The 21,863-nt window shown below is 39.6% G+C and overlaps 1 protein-coding gene across 1 annotated transcript in view; it reads right to left on the bottom strand.

Annotated features, from left to right (window-relative positions):
• The window catches only part of KIAA1549 (KIAA1549 ortholog), a 183,206-nt gene extending 164,684 nt beyond the window's left edge, over positions 1 to 18,522 (bottom strand). Inside the window, exons 1-3 of the mRNA XM_044679012.1 lie at positions 18,505 to 18,522; positions 18,007 to 18,280; positions 17,412 to 17,888 (exon numbers count right to left, since the gene is read on the bottom strand). Of these exons, the coding sequence (XP_044534947.1) occupies positions 17,412 to 17,888; positions 18,007 to 18,280; positions 18,505 to 18,522 (769 nt within the window). The remainder of the gene's footprint in view (positions 1 to 17,411; positions 17,889 to 18,006; positions 18,281 to 18,504) is intronic.
• Between the last annotated feature and the right edge of the window lie 3,341 nt (positions 18,523 to 21,863).

The raw sequence follows: 21,863 nt of genomic DNA, 5'->3' as shown, positions 1-21,863 counted from the left end.
TTTATAGTCTACAACATACTTCATAAATATCATATTTGATCTTCACAATAATCCTGAGGTGGGTCCTATTATTATACCCATTTTGATAGATGAGAAAACTAGGGTAAACTAAAGTTAAGTGACTTGACCAGAGTCAAAGGCAGGATTTCAAATCTGGGTCCAGCACTCTATCCATTGCATCATCTAGTTTCCTCTTATTTCTAAGTTCCACATATTAGGAAAGATCTTTAAAAGTGGAAACATGTTGCTAGAAGAGAGTTAACAGGATGATATGGTGATAAGAGGTAGTTAGGTACTTCAGTGAATAGCGCTCCAGGCCTGGAATCAGGAAGACTCACTTACCTGAGTTCAAATTTGGCTTCAGACACTTAGTAACTGTGTGACCTGGGTAAGTCATTTAACTGTGTTTGTCTCAGTTTCCTCAAATGTAAAATGAGCTGGAGAAGGAAATGGCAAACTACTCTAGTATCTTTGCCAAGAAAACTCCATATGAGGTCACAGAGAATTGGGCACAATAGAAAAATGACTGAACAACAGATAAGTTGATTTGATAATATTATATCAAAAAGAGGATAAATTCAGGACTGTTAGCCTAAGGACGATTTAAGGGATTGGGGGATAGGGATAGAACAGCTGTTTTCTAGTTTCTGTAAGAACAATCATATCAAAGAGAAATTAAAGGGATTCTAAGCAGCTCTGGAGAACAAATCTAGGACCAATTGGTGACAGGTGAAGGGATTAAAACAACACAGACCAATATCAGCATACGGAAGTTTACCCACAGTAAGGACAGATTTATAATAACCCATCCACTTTCTTGCCCATTCTCCCTTGTTTTTAAAAAAAAAGCATTTGTAAGACATCTAGGCAGCTTCAAGAGCTTGTAGCCAACAAACTAAATAATAAAATAATTTAGTCCACAAGAAGATATACTATATATCATGGAGTCATAGAATCAAAACACCTTAAAGACCATCCACTCCAACCACTGATTAAACGATTACGGGACAGGGACATTTATCATTCTGCAGTCAACTAGGTGATGAGTCTCTGTGAATTTAGTGAAACTATCCCTGAGACCAAAAAGCATGCAGTTCATTACCAGACTCATATCTAAAGCCCTTCCAGCTTGGTAGAATCTGCTAGAGCTTGCCCTCTGCTCATTCCAAGAACCCAATGAGGTATTAGATTAGGATGTCAGCAGAGATTTATACATTAATAGCTAAAGATAGCAAGTAATTGAGAGTAGTTATATTGTATTTCCTTTTTTAAAATTCTATATTCAGACTTCTCACTAATTCACACTGACAGTTTTCCTAATTAGAATAATTAATAAGAATTAGGTATTACACTTGCAGAAAGGGAGGAAATCTATTAGGTTATTTTTAAGTGATTTTTTTTTTATTCAGGCCTTGTTGAACATCAAATCAATGGATCAAACAGGGTAGTATTTGAAGTTGCATTTCTCTATTATGATAAAACCTGATTTTCTTTTAAAATCTATAATAGAAATCAACTTGGGGGTGTTCAAAAATTGCCTCAATGACCCTCTTTTCTTCTTTCCTTCTTTGATTTGTTTTTGTTTTGTTGTTTTATCCTTATCTTCCCTTGCCTTCTCCATTCCCACTAGGAAAAAAAGAAAAACAAAGCCCTTGTAATAAATAAACATAGTCAAAACAAATCCTCACATTGTCTATTTTTGAGAATATACTCTGTCTTGAGACCATCACCTCTGGTAAGCTTCATCATCACTCCTCTAGAGTCATATTTGGTAACTACATCATCTATCGGGTTTTTTTTTAAGGTTAGAACCATTCTTTTAACTTGAACATAGTTTTGAAGCTGAGTATTAAAAAATAATGTTAACTATAGCATTCCTTGGGAATCTGAATCAGAAAATTTTCACATAGTTTTGCTTTCTTCAAAAAGTACAGAGTCTATTGGATTGTAGAGAACATGTTCTAACACACAGTCAGAAATTTTGTCAAGGGGCAGCTGGGTGACTCAGTAGATTGAGAGCCAGGCCTAAAGATGGGAGGTCTTAGGTTCAAATCTGGCCTCAGATACTTCCTAGCTGTGTGACCCTGGACAAGTCACTTAACCCCCCATTGCCTAGCCCTTATCATTCTTCTGCCTTGGAACCAATACACAGTATTGATTCTAAGATGGAAGGTAAGGGTTTGTTGTTTTGTTTTGTATTTTTAAAAAAAAAATTTAAGAAATGTTACCAATAAAGACAAGAAAAATAAAGTTTGCGAATGTCATCTATCCTTAGCCCCATTTGTCTCAGTTTCCTTAAAATGAGCATGCCCTCATTCTAAAGATAGGAAAACTGAAGTTCAGAAAGACTAAATGATTTGGCTAACCTTACACAACCACAAAGTGACCATCACATTTCAGACATATATTTATTCACACATATATGTATATGACCACATTAAAATTGAAAGGGTAGGACAGGGAAATAAAGGGAAGAGAAATTAAAGTCTAATTTTCCTTCATGGAAAAATAAACCCACATGCAGATCCTGAAAGGGAGACTGCATCTTTAAACAATTACCTGTTATGTTATTTGTTTTAATTATTCTCCAAACCAAAACATCCTATATACCCCACTTAGAGAGTAATGACCCAATAAGACTCCACCTTGACCCTTTTCATTTTGGGCAGGACAGAATGAATCATAAAAGGATAAGGAGGCAAGAATGTATTATGATTTGAATTTCAAATATAATTACTTTATCCCCTACCTCAACCACTCTTCTTCCCAGCTTCCCAATTATCTTCGTCAAGGGTGTAACCATTCTCTCAGGCAACTAGGTTCTCACAACATTGGTGTAGTAAGAGAAATAGCCTCGCCTCTATCTCAGGGGTCGGCAACCTTTCTGGCCGTGAGAGCCATAAACGCCACATTTTTTAAAATGTAATTTCGTGAGAGCCGTACAGTGCTCACAGTGCGCTCCTGTAACAGCACCTGAAAAACAAATTGACTTTATGGCTCCTGCAGAAAGAGCCATACGTTGCCGACCCCTGCTCTATCTCCATACAAATTGGGCAAACGTTTTCATAAAAGGTATTGAAACCATCCTTGAGTCTTAGTTGGTACAAAGGACTAAAGGTTCAAGCTGTTGGCATCACTGCCTGGTCCCCTGGGTACAAAGTAGCCAAGAAGGGGCTCCAGGAGCACTTGGCTAATGAGACTTAATGGGCAACCCCAGTAAAGCAGCTTTCCTAACTGAATTAACTCAAGGAGCCCTCAATTCCTATCCCTGTTTAATATCTTTCTCCTAATTTGTCCAAGTAAATTTCCTTTTGTTAATTGTTGAATGATTGACAAGTGTCTCATGTGTTCTAATATGGAGTATAAATGACCAAGTGACTGGTCTGAGGCAGGACCATCCCAGAACACTTGGCATTATCTTCAGCTCTTCACTTTCCCTCACCCTATATCCAACCATTCAATCAGCTGACATATCTTACTGCTTGTACCTCCAACTCTCTCCTATCTATCTGCTCTCTATACACCCAGATGCTAACACCTAGTAAAAGCTCTCATGGCCTCAGGTCTATGTCTCCTAATTGATCTCCCTACCTCAACTATGATCCTTCTCTGATCCTTTCACTGAGGCAGCCAAAGAAATTTTCCTAAAGCTTGGGTCTAGCTACCTCATTCCCTGACTCAGTGAACTAGAGTAGCTAGGATCAAAAGTTATTTCATCTGTAAATCAACCTTTTTCACTTCTATTTTATGTATGTTTTAAAATATATGATTATGAATACATGCATATAGTTTATTTTAAATATACACATACAGAGGTGTACCCATCTTTTACTCGTAGGCATATGCTATCAAAAAAAAGATGGAACCCACTGCTTGAGAGTACTGAGATCCCGGAGGGAAAAATGTTTATTACTGTGATTGGCACATAGTAGGCACTTAATAAATGTTGACTGACTGAATGAAAAGATTTTGGCTAGAAGAGAAGGAGAGGTAGTGAATCATGTTCTGATATGGGTTAAATTAGGTTACCCAAGATTCTTGAAATACACAGGATGGAACCTCAAGGAGCCAGGCAGATTGATTTGATTCAGGGGCAGGGCTTGCTAGAGGATTATTGAGAATAGGGCTTGGGCATGTAGGAGATGCTGGCTGACAGCACAGGAGGAATTTGGGGTTATAAAAACAGTGCAGGGAATGTAAGCTGTTTTTAGATAATATTTTTGTTGATGGTCTACACTTTTTTTACGTTTGTCTGCTATGTCAAAACAAAATCTACCAATGACATTTCAAAGTAAGTCTCAAACACAAAAGTAGAACTAAAACTATAGCAAGTTGTTTTTTCTTTAGGGCCCTCAGTTATTTCCCTCACCCCACCACCACCCCCAGAGATCACAGATCCTCAATGGGGAAAAGGTCTCACTTCCCCTGGTTTATATAATATCTTTAAGTGATCATACTATAACATTTATATTTTAGTAAAACTCATTTCATGTTCATCAATATGGTGGAAAACTAAAGATCAACTTGGACTTCCTGCCAGACTTGTAAATAGAGATTTATTGGACACTTCTATATTGGTTGGAAATCATGGAGGTCTCCCTCTGCTGGCACCTGTCTGGTGCACTTTTTCTGATTCCCTTGAAGCTAGCTCACCTGTCTGTTTTTGGGAGGTTTGAGGGTCTTTTCCTGTGAAAGTGCCCCCAAAGCACTAGCATATTCTTTCAAATCACCACTTGATTTCAAAGATCATCCAAGTATCCAAAAATGAGAAGAGATCAAGAATTTCGAAGGGTGCTTCAAAGCAGACCCAAATAAAACAGACAATAATGGAGAGAAAAGCAATGAAGAAACAGCTATCCATAGGCTATCAACTCCCTGGCATTTAATAGGGACTGCCCATCAGATTATAAGTATGTCTGAGCATAACCAAGACATAGAATAAGGAGTCTTAAGATACCAGAATCAAAGGATCAGGATGAAAACATTAACTCCATTTAGTTGACTAACACCACTTGGGACAGTTTGACTTCGTGGGGTGTTCAATTAATCCATGCTAACTACTCCAACCTAGTTTTTCAGGACCCCCTCTGTTGGTCAGTATCCTATAGACAAGCTGATCTCAGAATCAGAATTTGAAGAAGGGGAGAGTAGGGAAGAGTACACAGAGACTCTTTTAAAAGAGATGATCCATAAGGTCAAAACTATTTTCAAAACACTAAGACATTTTAATTTCTAATTTAGTAAATACTGAGATATAATGATGCTAACAAAAACTCTTGGGAGATGAGATTCAATACTTTTTAAGAGTATAAAAAAACCTGAGAACCAAAAAATATGAAAACCACTATTGTAGATAAAGCCTCTAAGCCAAGGAAATAAAAATATGAGGGGGAAAAAGTTATTTTACATGCCGATCATACATTGTTAATGATAACATAATGACATCACTTCTAACACCTTGCTTTGTAAATTCTCCAATTATTGATGGATCATGTAAAATTTAAATTAATATCCAACAACTCCAAGTATTATATTTTATAAGGTGTGTTAATAATAACTTGAAGTAGAAGAAATAAAAGGACAAAAGTAAAAGCCTGAGTAAATCAGGGAAGAGAGCAAGAGGGGCGGGGTCACACAAAAACTTTATCTCCAAAAGGAAGGACATAAGGTGAGAACAAAAAAGAGAGAGGAGTTGGGAAAGAGAGTTCCTGGGGAGCAAATCCAAATTATACGATAGATAGATACATAGATAGATAGATAGATAGATAGATAGATAGATAGATAGATAGATAGATAGATAGATAGATAGGGTCATTAGTATTTACTTGGGGCAGCTAAGAGGCATAGTGGATAGAGTGCTGGGCCTGAGTTCTTCCTATGTTCAAATCCAGCCTCAAACAACTTACTATTTTGTGAACCTGGGCAAACCAATTAAACATGTTTGCCTCAGTTTCCCTATCTGTAAAATGGGCCAGAAAAAGAATGACAAACCACTCCAGATCTTTGCCAAGTAAACCTCAAGTGGGATCACAAAGAGTCAGTCATGGCTGAAAAACGAGTGAATAACAGCATTTATTAAGTGCTTACTATGTACCAGGCTAGTTTTTCACCAATGTCTATACCACACAAATCAGTCTTTTTAAAGCAAATACAAAATACCCATAACGGAAAGCCTTCAAGTATAATCAGATGACTATCAAGATTTAAGTGGAGAGGACTGTTACTCAGGCAAGACTTTTGGCTGGGATGCAGTCTAACTCTGAAATCATATAACATTTTAAAATAATTTATCTTTATTCTATTTTAATAACAAATTTCCACATAAATTTTCCAAAGTTATATGATTTATGTTGTCTCCCTGCCTTCTTCCTTTCCCCCTCCTGGAGTTGACAAGCAATTAAATCTGGGTTATACATATATTATCATGCAAGACTTATTTGCATGTTATTCATTTTTGTTATAACAGCTTTTATTAAGGAATAAAAATATGGGTTACATTGAAGCTCTTTTTTTTTTGCACAAAAAACCTTTATTACCATTTTCATTTTAAGAAGTACCAGAACAAAATAGGCAAGTCACAGAGTATGCAAGTCTCCTAGCTATAAATTCTCTGAGTCTACCATATCACCCTCAAGTCTTGACCAGTTTCAACAACATGATACTTTCCTTCCCAGACTGCTCAGACATTTTGTTTCCTACTTCTTCACATCCACCTGTGCTAATGAGCCATTGGCCCACAATGGAATCCCTAAGTGCTAACCTTTTTCTACTGCTATTTGAGGGGTTTCAATCTAACGCTCTCCTCAAAGTGGACACCATGATCAGCCACTTCAAAGACTGCTCTTATCACTCCCGTGCTCAATGAACTTCTACTGAGCCGGTGTACCACCCTGGATCATTACCATCATTTATGATCTCTACTTTTCCTCCTTACCTTCAGATTTCTAGAAAAATAAACAAAACCATAAAAAAACTTGGCTCCCTACAAACTCGGTTTTATCCAGACCCTATATCAGGGGTCAGCAACGTATGGCTCTCGAGCCATATCTGGCTCTTTTGAGTGCCAGATATGGCTCTTTCTGCAGGAGCCATAAAGTCAATTTTTTTCAGGCACTGTTACAGGAGCACGCACTGTGAGCACTGTATGGCTCTCACGAAATTACATTTTAAAAAATGTGGCATTTATGACTCTCATGGCCAAAAAGGTTGCCGACCCCTGCTCTAGACAATGAATGGCAATGCTTTCATTTCGTAGTTGTACCATATCAGCTATTCTAGACCTTCTCTTACCTCACCCACATCACTGAAAATCAAAGTAATATTTCCTAAACTCCCAGACTTACTCTTATTCCTTCTTACCTTCTATCTTTTCATCTTTCTTTTAATCTTGAAGGAAAAAGTATTCTTCCTCACCCCTACCCAGTACCTGGGCCCTTATTCTCATCTCTTCTGAAAGCTTGAGAAATCTATTTATCTGCCCTCTTTCCAGTATCATTGATCTCTTTTTCTCAATAGGCCCCTTCCCTCTGCCTTCATATACTCCATCTTGAAAAAAAAAACTTTCACCTGACTGTGTAGCATTCCTCCTTCTCTCCTAAGGCTACTATCCATTTTTCTCCTTTCTCTTACTGTAAAGTCGTTCAAACAAGAACGACATTTCTTGAGATGCAGCAAGGGGAAAGGTTTCTGAGGACTTGATTTTTAGCCTACTTAAGTATAAGCGACAGTATTAATTCTTTGGGGTTAGAGGAAGAATTAGAAACAATCAAATAACCAAGACTTTGAGCAAGTCATTTCTCTCTCTGGGTCTCTGTTTCTCTATTTGCAAAAAAAAAAAAAAAAAAAAAAAAAAGGTCTTGACTAGATGATCTCTAAAGTCCTTTTAGAGAATTAGCTTTGCTATTGCATGATCAGTATATATATATATATATATATATATATATATATATATATATATCTGCTCATTCCATTTGTCATTATGTGATATTTCTTAACCCCTGGGGATCGGACTCCCATGAAACCATTGCTAAATCAATGGCTACTTCACTGTCTCCATTTTCTTTGACTTGTTGACTTATATTTCTTAGTGTTGGCCACTTTCCCCAATTTTTTTTTTATTTCTCAGCTTTTATAACAGAATGCTATAGTCCCACTAGGATATGTACAGCAACAGAGAAGGAATTTGAGATGGAGGAAAATAAACAGAAGTGGATAAGCCAAGGGTCAGGGAGCACAAAATTATAAAAAATTAGCAATAAGCCAGAGATCAAGGGTCCAGAGAATTAAGCCTGAGCAGTCAGGCATTGGAGAAAGAGGTTAAATCAAGAAATGAGCCCAGAGTCCCGGCTGCCAGACAGATTTCCAATTAGGCAATAAGCCAGGTGTCCTCACTGGTTGCCTAAGGGGTGTCTGGACAGAACAAGGAATCAGAATCAGGAAAATCCAAATTAAGGTTAATACTACAACAGAGTGGGAAAATAACCAATAGGAAAAGCATAGCCATCAGGAATCAGAGAATAGGTTCAGGATCAGAGGCATAGTAGGCAACAACAACAAAAAATCTCAAGAAAAAAGGAAGCACACAAATAGAGTTTAAACAATAAGCCTGTCACTTCACCCATTCTGAGCACTAAAACTGTTTCTTGCATCTGCTTCTGTGCTTTTCCTAAGTTTTTCCTATTTTCCATTATGTTTTGGAAACAAATGTGGTCCAAAGTAAGTGGACAGAAGTTATAGTTATAAGAGTCTAAAGCAGTGATTCCCAAAGTGGGTGCCACCGCCCCCTGGTGGATGCTGCAGCGATCCAAAAAAAAAAAAAAAAGGCTAAAAAGAGAAAAAGACAGATCCTTGGGAAACATCAAGAGTAAGAGCCAGAGGGCAGCTGGGTGACCCAGTGAATTGAGAGTCAGGTCCAGAGATGGGAGGTTCTAGGTTCAAATCAGGCCTCAGACACTTCCTAGCTGTGTGACCCTGGGTAAGTCACTTAACCCTTATTGCCTAGAATCAATACATAGTATGATGCTAAGGTGGAAGGTAACAGTTTAAAAAAAAAAAAAAGTAAGAGCCAGATATACATGATGATTACAACAAGGTGAGCTGGAGAAGGAAATAGCAAACCACTCTAATATGTTTGCCAAGAAAACCCCAAATGGAGTAATGAAAGAGTAGGACACAACTAAAAATGACTGAATAACAACAAATAGACAGATATACACAATGTATCTGGAAAGAACCAGGACAAAACAATAGAAAATAAATTTTGCAAAATTACAAAGATCAAGATTGGCCCCCAAAAAGAAACATGAGGAAATGTCTCCTCCTCCCTGAAATTGGTAATAGGGTCCATGGGTATGGGAGGTGCTTAAGTGGCACAGGGGATAGAGTACTGGGCCTGAAGTCAGGAAGACTCCACTTTCTGAGTCAAATCTGGTCTCAGACACTTAATCTCTGCATGGCCTTGACTGAGACATTTAATCCTGTTGGCCTCAGTTTCCTCATCTGTAAAATGAGCTGATAAATGGCAAATCACTCCAGTATCCTTGCCAAGAAAACACCAAATGGGGTCATGAAGATTCAGATACAACTGAACAACAAAACCACAAGTAGAGACAAAAATATTGGCAGATTTTGTTTTTCAATATATTGATTGTTTTTGCTGGATTTTTTTCTCTTCCTTTTTAAAATTCTTTGTTATGAGATGGTTCTAGTGGTTGTAAGTGAGAAGGAAGGGGGAAACTTAGGTAAGACAAAAACAAAAGATATCAATAAAAAATTTCAAAATAAGAGAAGGAAAGAGGACAAGGAGCCTGCTGAACCAAAAGAATCATTTAGAGGTAGGAGAAAATTTGGTTATGAGATCTCTGGAATAAAATGAACAGAAAAAGTGTCCAGATAATAGTCAACAATACCAAAATACAACAAGAATGAGGGAAATGAGAACTCTAGGGGAAGGCAGGAGGAAGGGCCCATAGAATTTACAATGAGCACTCATAGGTGAACTTTTAAGAGGATGGTTTTAATATAGTGGTAAAAGCAGAGGCTAAATTCAAAGGTTCTAATGAGCAACTGGTCAATGAGGAAGCAGATTTTCAAGTACTGACAATGAAGAAGGAAGAGATGACACCCAAAGGTTAGATAAAGTAGAAGAATCAAAAGAAGATTGAAGGAATTGGGACAATGAGCTTGTTTGTAGGCCGCTGGGAAAGTGCCACTGAAGATGGAGCAGAGAAGAATGCTGTAGCATAGTACCAGAGGAATGGGGTCAAGGGTACAGGTAGAGGGATGGTCCACTGTAGTGAGGATGAAGGCTGCTTTAGTGACCACAAGGAAGGAGAAAAGAATGTATGAGTATACAAAGAAGTCTTGAGGAATAAATGGCTCTTTGATGCTCTCTTTTCTCTCCACATTTTCCTCCCCGAAGAAATTCTTCTAGTGTTCATTATTCTCTCTATGCTAATGATTTCCTAATCACTACTGTCATCCCTGTCTTTTCCTGTTCATTTCCAAAAATACTAATCATTATTTCCCCTTGGATGTCTTGCTATCAAGTCCAACTCAGCATGTCCAAAACCACAATCATTTCTCCCACCTAAATTCACTCCTCCTAATCTCTGTTGATGACACCATCATTCTCCAAACTACCCAGATTAAAAATCTAGGCATCATCTTCAACTCCCTCCTTCACCGCCCCCAAATCTTGACAGCCTTCAAAATTTCTATTGTAGTCATTCTTGTTCTTCACTTTCACTGTTATCCCAAATTAATTTTGGAATTGGAATAGTCTCACTCTTAGTTCTCTTTCCTTAAATTTATTCTGTACATCAATGGGCAAAGGATCTTCTTTAACTACCATTCTCATTATCTTGTTACTTCTTCTACTCAAGAACATTTAACTCCCTGCTTCTTACCAAGTGGAATCTAAATTCCTCTGACTTTCAAAGCTATTCTGACATAGACTGCACCTTACTTATCCCTCTATTTCTTTTTTTTTTTTTTTTTACCCTTACTTTCTGCTTCAGTAACAATTCTAAGGCAGAAGGGCAAAGGCTAGGCAAACAGGGTTAAGTGATTTGCCCACAGTCACACCACTTAGAAAGAAGTGTCTGAGGCCAAATTTTAACCCAAGACTTCCCAGTCTCTGGGCCTGGCACTCTATCCACTGAATCACCTAGTGGCTCCTATTCCTCTATTTCTACTATTATTTGATATTCAAGTTTCCTACTAGATCAGTAATTCTTCACCTTAAGTGTGCCTTGGACTTCCTTGGCAGTCTAGTGAAGCTTATAGACTTGAAGGAAATGTTAAATTTCAGTTAGAAGCTAGTGGAAATAAAAACGTAACTTTTTCCCCATCCAAATTTCTAGCTTCTGAGAGGGGGAGGGGTGGTGACAGGAAGGTGTGTGGACTCCAGCTTAAGAACTCCTGCAAAAGACTAGCAAATTGCATTCTTCCATAAACATGATAGATTCATTCCTACTTTATGATTTTACTCATTTTCTTGGTTTCATTTGGCAAAACTGCAAAGTGGCAAGAGAACTAGATTTGGAAGTGAAGGGCCTGGGCTCGAATTTCACCTTTTTTTTTTTCTGACTGCCTTTATGAACTCAGGAATGGAAGAAAACAAGCATTTATTAAGTGCCTTCTATGTGGCAGGCACATACAAATATTGTCTCATTTGATAAGTAAATGACCTATGTGAAACTTGGCTTCCTTATTTGTCAAATGAGATGATTAGCACAGATAGTCTAAATTCCTTTCTGGTCCTTTATTCCAGGTTCCTTTGATCTTCTTCAAAAAATGAAGGGAAATAGAGATGGTAAAGTACAAGTAGGGAGCGTATAGGTACGAAGATTTTATCATGAATAGCAGATGCCGTAGGAAGCCTACCCTTAGCCCAGAATATGTCAGAAAGGCAGAGTTCTTGCATTATATGCAATGCCTGTGAGACCCTAGAACAGTGATGGCAAACCTTTTAGAGAAGGAATGCTGAACCACACTCCCATCCCACCCACCCACCCAGACCAAATGCTGTGCTCAGCCCCACCCCAGAGCAAGTGCCATGCCCTGTCCCCCAGAGACCAAGTGTCATGCCCCTTCCACCTACCTCAACTCTCCACACCCCACCTCACCCCACCCTCAGCCCTACCAAAGGGAAGAAGCACTCTAATTGGGCTGCTGAGCAGACAGGTGGGTAAAGTGAGGAATGTCCTCAGGCAAGGGGGGGGGGGAAACAGCTACACTCCAGTCTCTCTGGCTTTCTAGTAATGAACTCTGGTGGGTCACTGCAGGCATTTGCACAGAGAGGGCTCTGTGTGCCCTTTTTGGCACCAGTGCCATTGGTTTACCATCATTGCCCTAGAATGTCAGGTGACCACACTTCACATCTGTCCAAGAGTAAACCCAAGAGACCCTATTACACAATCCCTCTTTATTAAAAAAAAGATAATGTCAATATGAACCCTAAAAATAAGGCAGATTATGGTCATGATTTAGAGACAAATTAGATCAACTTGAACAGCATCTCTTCCTATCTGGGAAAATCAACCTGGAGTAATGATAATTAGAGTAATTATCTGCCTCTATCACCCAGGGCAGTGATACAAAACCTGTGGCTCTCCAGTCTCTGGAGACATTTAACAATTCCCTACTCAGGTTCTCTTCTTGGGATTAAGTGAGGCATTTCCTGACACTCACTGCAACAGCTGCTCCCAAGAGAACTAGAGTGGCAATTTAAAATAAAATCCTCCATACCACTCCAGTTACACAACCCTACCCCCCACCCCCCCACCCACCCAGAGAAAACCAGACAAACAAATTTAATACAAAAGCCTAACAAGGACCCAGAAAATATTCTACTCTGACCCCACTACAGCTTTAACAAAATCAGCCTATCATGGAGGATGAGCAGTTATGCTGGCAGGTGCAGCTTCTCCAGATTAGTTTTAAGTAATTGAGCTTATACTGACTGTGTCTTATACAATATTTCACATCCTACTAAAATATACACAAATATAACAACCATCCACCTAAAAATTATCATCTCAAAAAAAGGACCAATTAAACAGAAGTAAAAATACATACATTATCTCTACACATGTTGGGAAATTACATATATATATTCTTTAAATTGCTGATTTTTATATTTCCTCAAAGTACTTCTTGCAGCCAAATACAATTCTAATATAAAAACAATATTGTAATTAATATCTGTATTTTACTCTGATACCTTTCCAGAGTAAGTAGGTGGCCCTGGGCTATGTCCAATGGAACATAAGCCCTGGCAATTCCTACTGAGCTGGAAAGGCTTTGAGTACAAAGCCCAGTGATGAATAATTACTCAAGAACCAACTTAGCTAAGATCAGAGAGACACCAGGAAGACTACAGGTGATTTTTCCCCCTTTTTTTCTCACAATTCTTTTCAACTAGAGGTGCAACAATCAGCAACAGTAAATGGGAGTGCTCATACCATAGAACTCAATATCAGTAGACATACTTGCATTGTTGTATATCCAAGGGCAGAGAGTAACAATAAACTAGAATTTGAACCCAGGTCCTCAGACTTGAAATCCATTGTTACACTGTTATACATTGTACATTGAAATACATTGTTAGTGATACCAAACTTTCTACAGTATTTCCTAGAATAACTTCCTAACCTTAACCCTAAAATAATTATTATGCTAATGATAATGTATGTTTCAAGTGATAGACAGATTATGGGGAGAATATCCTTGCCCCCCTGTACCTTTTAAAATAAAAAAGATTCCTCAATATCCCTTAGATAGCATTAAAATCCTTTCTTCCAGGACTCAAGAATACTAATAATCCCAGTTTCACATACCATGGAAAACTAGGAAACATTAATTTAAAGCAAAGAAGCAGCTGATTCACTAACCCTTCCCCTTCTCCACTATTCATACTTACTGCCTCTCCCTAAAATCCCCTTCAAAGAACCATAGAGTTTGGAGAAACTATAAAGTTCTTCTACTCCCGTCTTCTCATTTTAAAAATAGAGATTGCTTGCTTAGCAAACCATAAACCCACTCACCTATCTATCCACCCACTCTTTTGGTCTTGTGTGTTGAGTCTAAAGGCTACCAACTAACTAATGGTCACTAATGATGAAAAAATTAGCTGAATAGTCTTAAATTATGCTTTGTTTAGTCAATTGGTGGCAGCTAAAGTATATGTATTAGAGGCTATCGATATCTAAAAACAGTTTCATTGAGCCTTCAAAATGATATATTGTACTTGTTTCTACACATTTCTCAAAGGCTAATCATTGACCTTTTTTTAACCGTTGCTTTCTTTTCTAGTTCTTTTCTAATTCTAAGACAGAAAGGCAAAAGATCTTGGCAAATGTGGTTAAGTGACTTGCCCAGGGTCCCTTAGCTAGGAAATGCCTGAGACCAAATTCAAACCCAGGTGCCCCAAATAGTGACTTTTAAAATATGTTATTTGTTCATTAGTTCCTAATAAAGTCACTTAAATGAACAAACTACTAGTTTAAAAATGTCAAGACCAATAATCTGTTGGTCAACAAAGTGGTCAATAATGGGCACTGACTAAGGACATTAGCAACCTCTCTCTGTTTATGGTAAAACAAGAAACATGATCTGGCTCTGTTAGTGTATGTTGTAATGTATCTGCTGAGGGTTTCTAACAGAGGAGTAATGAGAAAATGAAATAGTCTGCATAGTCTTTGAAGTCTACAAAGTATTTTCAAACATGATCTCACACGAGCAACCCTGGGAGTTCTATAGGTATCCACTATATTATATAGATTAGGAAATTGAAGCACAAAAAGATTTACAATTAGTATGTGTCAGAAGCAGGATTTGATTCTAAATTTCCCTAACTTCAAGCCAAACATTCTATCCCAGGAGTTCTTCACCTGGGGCCTGTAAACTTATTTAAATGATAATAATAATAACCATAGTTCAATGTAATTGGTTTCTTTTGTAATAATGTGTTTTGCTTTATGCATTTTAAAAAACATTATCCTGAGAAAGGTTCCATAGGCTTCATTGGACTGCCAAAAGGATTCATAATACAAAAAAAGATTGAGAATCCCTATTCTGTGCCTTGCCAACTCCCTAAATAGTGGAGTTAATAAAAAAAAAGATTAGATATTAAATATCTTTTGGATCCTACTCATAAAACTTCTTATATGAATAAGAAAAATTTACATTCCTCTCAATAACAGTGTATTATCACAGAGGCATTAAGAGAGAAGCTAAAATATTCCAAAATATCAGACTACATCAATTCCAGGCTATATTCCTTCATTGGCAGGAGCTCTCTGATGCCCTTAGATATCTCTTTTAAGCATTAAAAAAAATCACTCTCTTAGGGACTACTTTCTGTGGAGTTTTTATGAACAAAAAAATCAACTGGAACAACTTTGTCTAGGTTATCATACCAGGTTTCTAAACCTGAGCAATAGTTACCATCAGGCTGATCTGCTACTCTCTAAAAAGTTTCCCTTCTCATTTCATAAGAAGGGTGCTCTTATGAAACACTCAAACTGCTTTAAAATAAAACAATCTCATTGTTATAGTTCAAAGTTCTGTTGATTTAAATTGCTAAAGCCCTATTTATATAAATGGGGGGGGGACTATGCATCTTGGTTAACAGATAAATATAATGGTCTATTATTTTGCACTAAGAAGGAATATGAAGAATTCAGAGAAACATGGAGAACTTTATCTGAACTGATACAATGTGAAGTAGCAGAACTAGAAAAATAATATACACAAAGACACAATCGAAATGTTAAGAATAAAACCCTGTAAAACAATGTAATTTTAGTGACCAGATTCTGGCCCCAGAGAAAAACAGGAATTGAACCTCTTCCCTGCCTTTGCAGCCAAGGTGGGGAAGACTATAGATGTGGAGCTTTGCACATACTGTCAGCCACAGTCATGTGTTGGTTAGTTTTGCTTTAGTGTTTCTTGTATCTTTTTAAAATATTTCATACAAAGGATGGCTCACTAACCAGAGTTGAGGGAAGGGTCATATTCTAAGACAAGTGTGATTTAAAGCAAAAAACAACAACAATAATAATAAAGTTTAATATATGTTTAGGTGTATGAAAGGAGTAAAGTGAAAACCTGTAGAACATTAGTGGTCACTTCATTTGTTTGGGCCCTCAGTTGGTTCATCCATTAAATTCAGACTGAACTAGAACTAAATAATCTTTTAAGATTCCTTTCAGATCTAACATTGTGTGACTGTATTTGTGTGCATCCTTAATTCTGTCCTTGGGTCCCAAATTGATGTGTGATGGTTACTTTAAATGCTGTTCTCTTTTAAGTTTCCCCTCCAAAGCTACTTGGAAGTTCTTCAGCATTGGTCCAATGAAAGGTAAGGATTGAGGTACCTTTTATTGTTCTTTTTTTCTCTTCAAGGAAGCTGTACCTTCCCACCAATTACTGCCCTTCTTTCCAGTCCTAAAATACTCCCCAGGGTTGACATTAGAAAAGAGGAGGAGGGGGTGGCGGTCTTTTACCCTACAAGCATTTCTAAACTGATAGCTCAGAGACCTATAGGTTCCCAGAGTCCAGAAGGACCAAATGAATACACGAGAGAAATAAAATTAAGTCATTTCCCTAACAAAAACCCACCCACATGCTTCTTTATAAAGTATGCCTTTTAATTGCATGCCGATGAAGTTACCAAATTGCTTCTCTTATAAAAACAATGCTTACTCCTCTCATGCCGACACTTAAAAATCACAATATTTCCACATTCCGTTGTACTAATAACGCCTCTTCAAAACAACAACAAAAAAAATTTTAAGCGATTTCCTTCTCAGGAAAGAAAAGAAAAGAGCCATAATCAGAGAGCTTTCTAAGAAGGCTTCTTCGGCTGCCTGTTCTTTGTGTACAGTGGCAACCGGGATACTCTCAGTATTTGGGAGCTGCAAGCTCTTCAATGTAATTATAAGACCGCTTGAAATATACATATTGAACAAAATCTTTCCCGGTAAAGTATCATAAAATATTTCCTATGCCACCATTCATGTGGTCAGGCAATAAATTCCCCGGTTCGTTGTGCCTGTACATTTGCAGGATAGGTTGGGCATATTCTGCAGTGAAGCCACGAGACCGACCAGAGGACCTGCCCCTTACCCTATGGGTACCAAGGGTGGGTGGCTTTGCAGACCTTTGGCAAGACTGCTCGGAATCCGGTTTCTTGGTGGCTTTCTTTATTTTCTCATTGCCTTTATTTGTTGGGCCCAAGGAGAAGGGGTTGGCTAGGGAGTGCATCCCACGAAAGGCAACGGGTGGCGTGCCGAATAAAGGAGGGGCGGGGAGAGAACCCGAACGCTAAAGCCCACAGTGATAAAACAAGGCCTGGTGGCAGCTGTACCCAAGAGAGTCTCCCGCCCTGCTTCCAGGGTCCTTACCTGCAGCGCAGGAGGCCGGCAGGGTCAGCAGCAGCACCAAGAGCCCCGCTAACCACAGCACAGGGCGGCGGACGAGGCGCAGGAAAGGCCCGGGGCCCCCCAGCACCGGCACCCAGGCGATGCAGCCTCGGATCTTCCCGTCCATGGCAAAGCCCTCGGAAGTTAGCGCCGCGCCTCCAGCATAGCCCACCGTTGGCTCCTGGGCCAGCCTCTCTCGCGGCACACCGAGGCGCGCGGGTCGCGCGGGGAAGGATGCTGGTTGGGGGACAAGACGTGAGGTAAAGGGACTGAGAGTCCCAGCGACCGCTCGCCCGGCCGCCGGCCGCTCCTCCCCCTCCGGGAGGCGCAGCGCAGCTGTCCGGGCAACGCGCAGAGAAGCCTGGCAGCGGCCGAGGAGGGCCAGTGAGCACCACCTCCAGGCCGGCCTGCGCTCCTGCCTGCGGACAGCCGGCCGCCAGCGGGGAGAGATGCCCGAGCCTGGAAGGAAGGGAGGGAGGAAAGAGAGGGACGCGGCTATGGCTGTGGCTGTGGCTGAGGCTGGCTGAGGCTGCCTAGGCTGCCCCTTCTCAGCTCTCCATCAGCCCGCGCCGCCCGCTTCTCCCCGCGCCCTGGCCAGGGAGCAGCGGGGGCTGCTTCCCCGCCCCTGTCTGGTCCCGCTCCCCAGGAGACCGGCCCCCGCGGGGACTGCCAGCCTTTCCCAAAGGGGGAGGGAGTGGGTATTCCAGAGCGCGCGCGAGCGCGTGCTCGGAAGAGAAGAGGGGGAGGAAAGGAAGGGGCGGCTGCTGCGGGGACCCCCGATCTTTCACTCGGCGCTCCTGGGCCCCGCCCCCAAAGTCTCCTCCTCCATTTGCTCCCGGGAGGCCCGCGGGCTAGTGGACCCACCGCTGCAGGGAGGGGTGCACTGGGAGCCGGGCTGGCGTGGGAGAGGAAAGGAGGGGGGGCTGAGGAGCCGGGAGAGGGGGATCTGGCCAAAGGGGATTTGCGCTGCGGAAAACCCGGCAAAGCGATCACTCCTTGGCTGGAGCAGGAGTCTCAGGCTAGGTGGAAGCCTTCTTTCTTACTTCTCTCTCTTTGCAGAGAAGGTTGATCTTACTTGGTCCCGGGATCCCATCTCTGGGAAGCAGAGAGGTTTTCTGGGACCAGGAAAGGGAAAGTCAGAAGAGAAAGGGGAAAAGCTGAGGCAGAAGGAGAAGCTAGGCCCCTTATGAAAAGAAAAGCCATTTTGGGAAGAAAGGGGAGTCATGAATTCCGACGGTTAGGATTAGTTGTGCACAGGGAAATGAAGAGAATGGTCAAGTATCGTTTAGGTCTCAAAATTGGACGCAGTATAAATGCTAGTCTGAACCATTTGTAATCTAACCAAAAAATGTAATTTAAACCCGGTTTCTAGCCTTTTCTGGCCCTCTCATATTGTAGAGCTGGCCTGAAAATGAGTTGATGAACTAGGGCAGGCATCCAAAAGGAAGGTGAATTTGGTACCCACTGAGCTTGCAGACATTCCCCATGAGAACCTAACAGACTTTTTTGATCCTTTTCCATATTGCGGTCGACACTTTTCTGCCACAATTCCTCCCCTCTCCCACCTCCCCCGAGTAACTTATATAGTGTATCCTACTACTTGGGCAATCATAAGAATTCTAGGAAATGAAGGAAGGAATTGGGGACAGCACCGTAGTTGTAGACAGACTTGAGATGACTGAAGATTGAGTAGGGGTACCCTTAATGCTCCAACATTTTCGCGTCTTAGAAATTTCTCTTTTTTTTTTTGCATAAAATCTGAGTGAGCTCTATAATCTCATGAATGCCCATCAAAATTATGCCTTTTGTTGATCAGTTAAACATAATTTTCATTTGCAATGATTTCCAATAAATATGGGTTTAGCAGATCTGAGTTTTGCGCCCAGATCAGTCACTTAGTAGCCATATGACCTCTGTCAAATCTCTTTGAAATAAGTTTCCTTGTGTGTAAAATGGTTGCATTGGATATAATGATCTCTGGGGTCCCTTCTAAGTCCAGCATCCTGGGATTCTTATACCCATAGCAAGCATGCATTGCTTGCTACTTTTATTTTATTTCTTTCATTTAACAAGTATTTATTCTCTTTCCTATCTTCCCTCATTAAACAAAAAAAGGGGGGGGATACCTTGTAACAAATAATCAAGACATATTAGCCATGTCAAAAAATAGTTTATCCTGCATCTCAAGTCCATCATTTCTGTGTCAGGATAGCATGCTTTATTCAATCCTCTGGAATTGTAATTGGTTTCACTGCATTGGTCAGAGTTTTTAAGTCTTTCATTGTCTTTACAATGTCTTTATTGTATAAATTGTTCTGGTTCTGCTTACCACTTAAGCATTCATTTCTGCTACTTCTTGCCAAAATGACCTCTAATATTCCCTCCCTCCTCTCAACTCAGGATTTATTATCCATGTCATTTACATAATGATGAATCAGGTACTTCCCCCTGCTATTTCTTGCCTGGAGGTCTCACATTGTTATTTCACTTTTCATATTTATGGCTCATTTCTCTAATGAAATTTAAAATTTTCAGTGTCAAGATCATACTATATATCTTTGGATAGCCAAGTGTCAACAAACCTTTGATTCTGATATGGGGCATCCCTCCGATATATAACGTACTCTCAATGTGAGAGCTTTCTGGAAAGAAAAGATCATAGGACTTGGTTTTAAAAACCAGAGTTAAAGGGAAATATAGCCTACATTTGGACCCAAAACAGTGTTGATTTGAAAGGGAAAAAATATTTTTTAATGTAGGTCAGAATGGCCTTATTCTCAATTCTTAACAAAAATGAAGTATTTACTTTCTTATCAAAGAAGAAAAAGGCTCAGGTAGAATTCAAAATCACAACTTCCTGGTCTGCAGGTGTCAACTGACACAATTCTGTTTGCCTAGATACCATAGATGCTTTAGAGCAAGTCTTCTTAAGCTTTCTTGTATCATGAACCCCTTTGGCAGCCTGGTGGAGCCTTCTCAGAACAATGTTTTTTAAATATATAAAATTAAATAGTAAGATTGGGTAGAAACTCAATTTCATAGAAAAAAAAGTCATGAAAATACATATTTTAGAACCCTTACCTTCTGTCTTAGAAAGAATATTGTGAATTGATTCCAAGGCAGAAGAGAGGTAAGGGCTAAGCAACAGGGGTTAATGACTTGGCCAAGGTCACACGGCTAGGAAGTATGAGCCAGATTTTAACTCAAGACATTCCATCTCCAGGCCTGGCTCTCTATCTACTGAACCATCTGAAATTATTTTTAAAAAGAAGTTCCTAGACCCCAGTCATTTGCTCTAGAGCAGTAATGGGCAAACTTTTTAAAGAGGGGGTCAAAGGAAAGGAAATGCTTATCTGTCAGTCTGTTTCTAAGGCAACTCTTTCAAAGTTTCATTGTATTGTATCCTACTCATTATATTTGTCAGATTAGGAATAATGTCCTGCTGCTGAATAGAATATTTCAGGGGGCTGCATCTGAGGTAGTTTACCAATCACTGCTCTAGAGGTATGTGATAATGAGGTTAAATCTACCTTGCCCATTCTTAAATCTAATGACCAAAAGTATAAACAACTCCATTTAATTCACAAGTTGAGAGGTCTGTGACCCACTTGTACTAGAGTGAGTGACAAATCAGAATTTACTGACTGCCTCCTGGGCAGTCCTAAGAAAAACATCTGTTGTGATTGGACATGTAAACTAAGAGGAAGGCACAGGAAGTGGAAAACTAAGAGGAATGCAAAAGAAGCCCCTTTAAAAGAGAGTGACAACTTTCTGTAACCTTCTTCTTGTTCGTGTCTTGGACCTGAAGGAGCTCTTCTTGTTCATGACTTGGACCTGGAGGAGTGCTAGACCTGGGACCCTGAGACCTTGGTGATATTCTTCTTAAATCTTCCCCTTAGAATTACACATGGTAAGTATAAAGACTAAATCTTCCTGGACTTCTCTAAAAGAACTTCTCTTTAAAAAGAGATTCTTTGACTGATGCTCCTGCTTCATTCATCTCTGGCCCTCCAGCCTTGGGCTCAAAGCTGAGCCCCCTTCGACTGAGGACTAAATAGATCTGCCTGGATTGAATAAGGGGGCCGGAGAAGATTACTTAGTGTGTTAGATTACTTATCCTATACTCTCTCTCACTTTATTTTATCTTCCTTTTCTCATTTGTAAATAAAGTTCCATAAAAGTCATTTTGACTTGAAGTTATTCTTTAATTGAGGATTGATAATTATCCAATTCCCTGACAACTAAACCTTTTATTATCCACCCAACCAAAACCCATTTTTTTACCCCTTACAGGTATAAGGATGAACAACAACCTATAACAGGGGAGAAACCTCTATGAAAAACCCAGAAGGTATCACCAGTAAGAGGGAGAAAATTATTGGGTTTTTTTGTAGATAATATGATGGTTTATCTAGAGAACTCTAGAGAATCACC

Source organism: Gracilinanus agilis, chromosome 5 (genome assembly GCF_016433145.1).
Source record: "Gracilinanus agilis isolate LMUSP501 chromosome 5, AgileGrace, whole genome shotgun sequence".
NCBI lineage: Eukaryota > Metazoa > Chordata > Mammalia > Didelphimorphia > Didelphidae > Gracilinanus > Gracilinanus agilis.
Note: the sequence above shows the minus strand (reverse complement) of the source record. Positions and strands in the feature narration are given on the sequence as shown.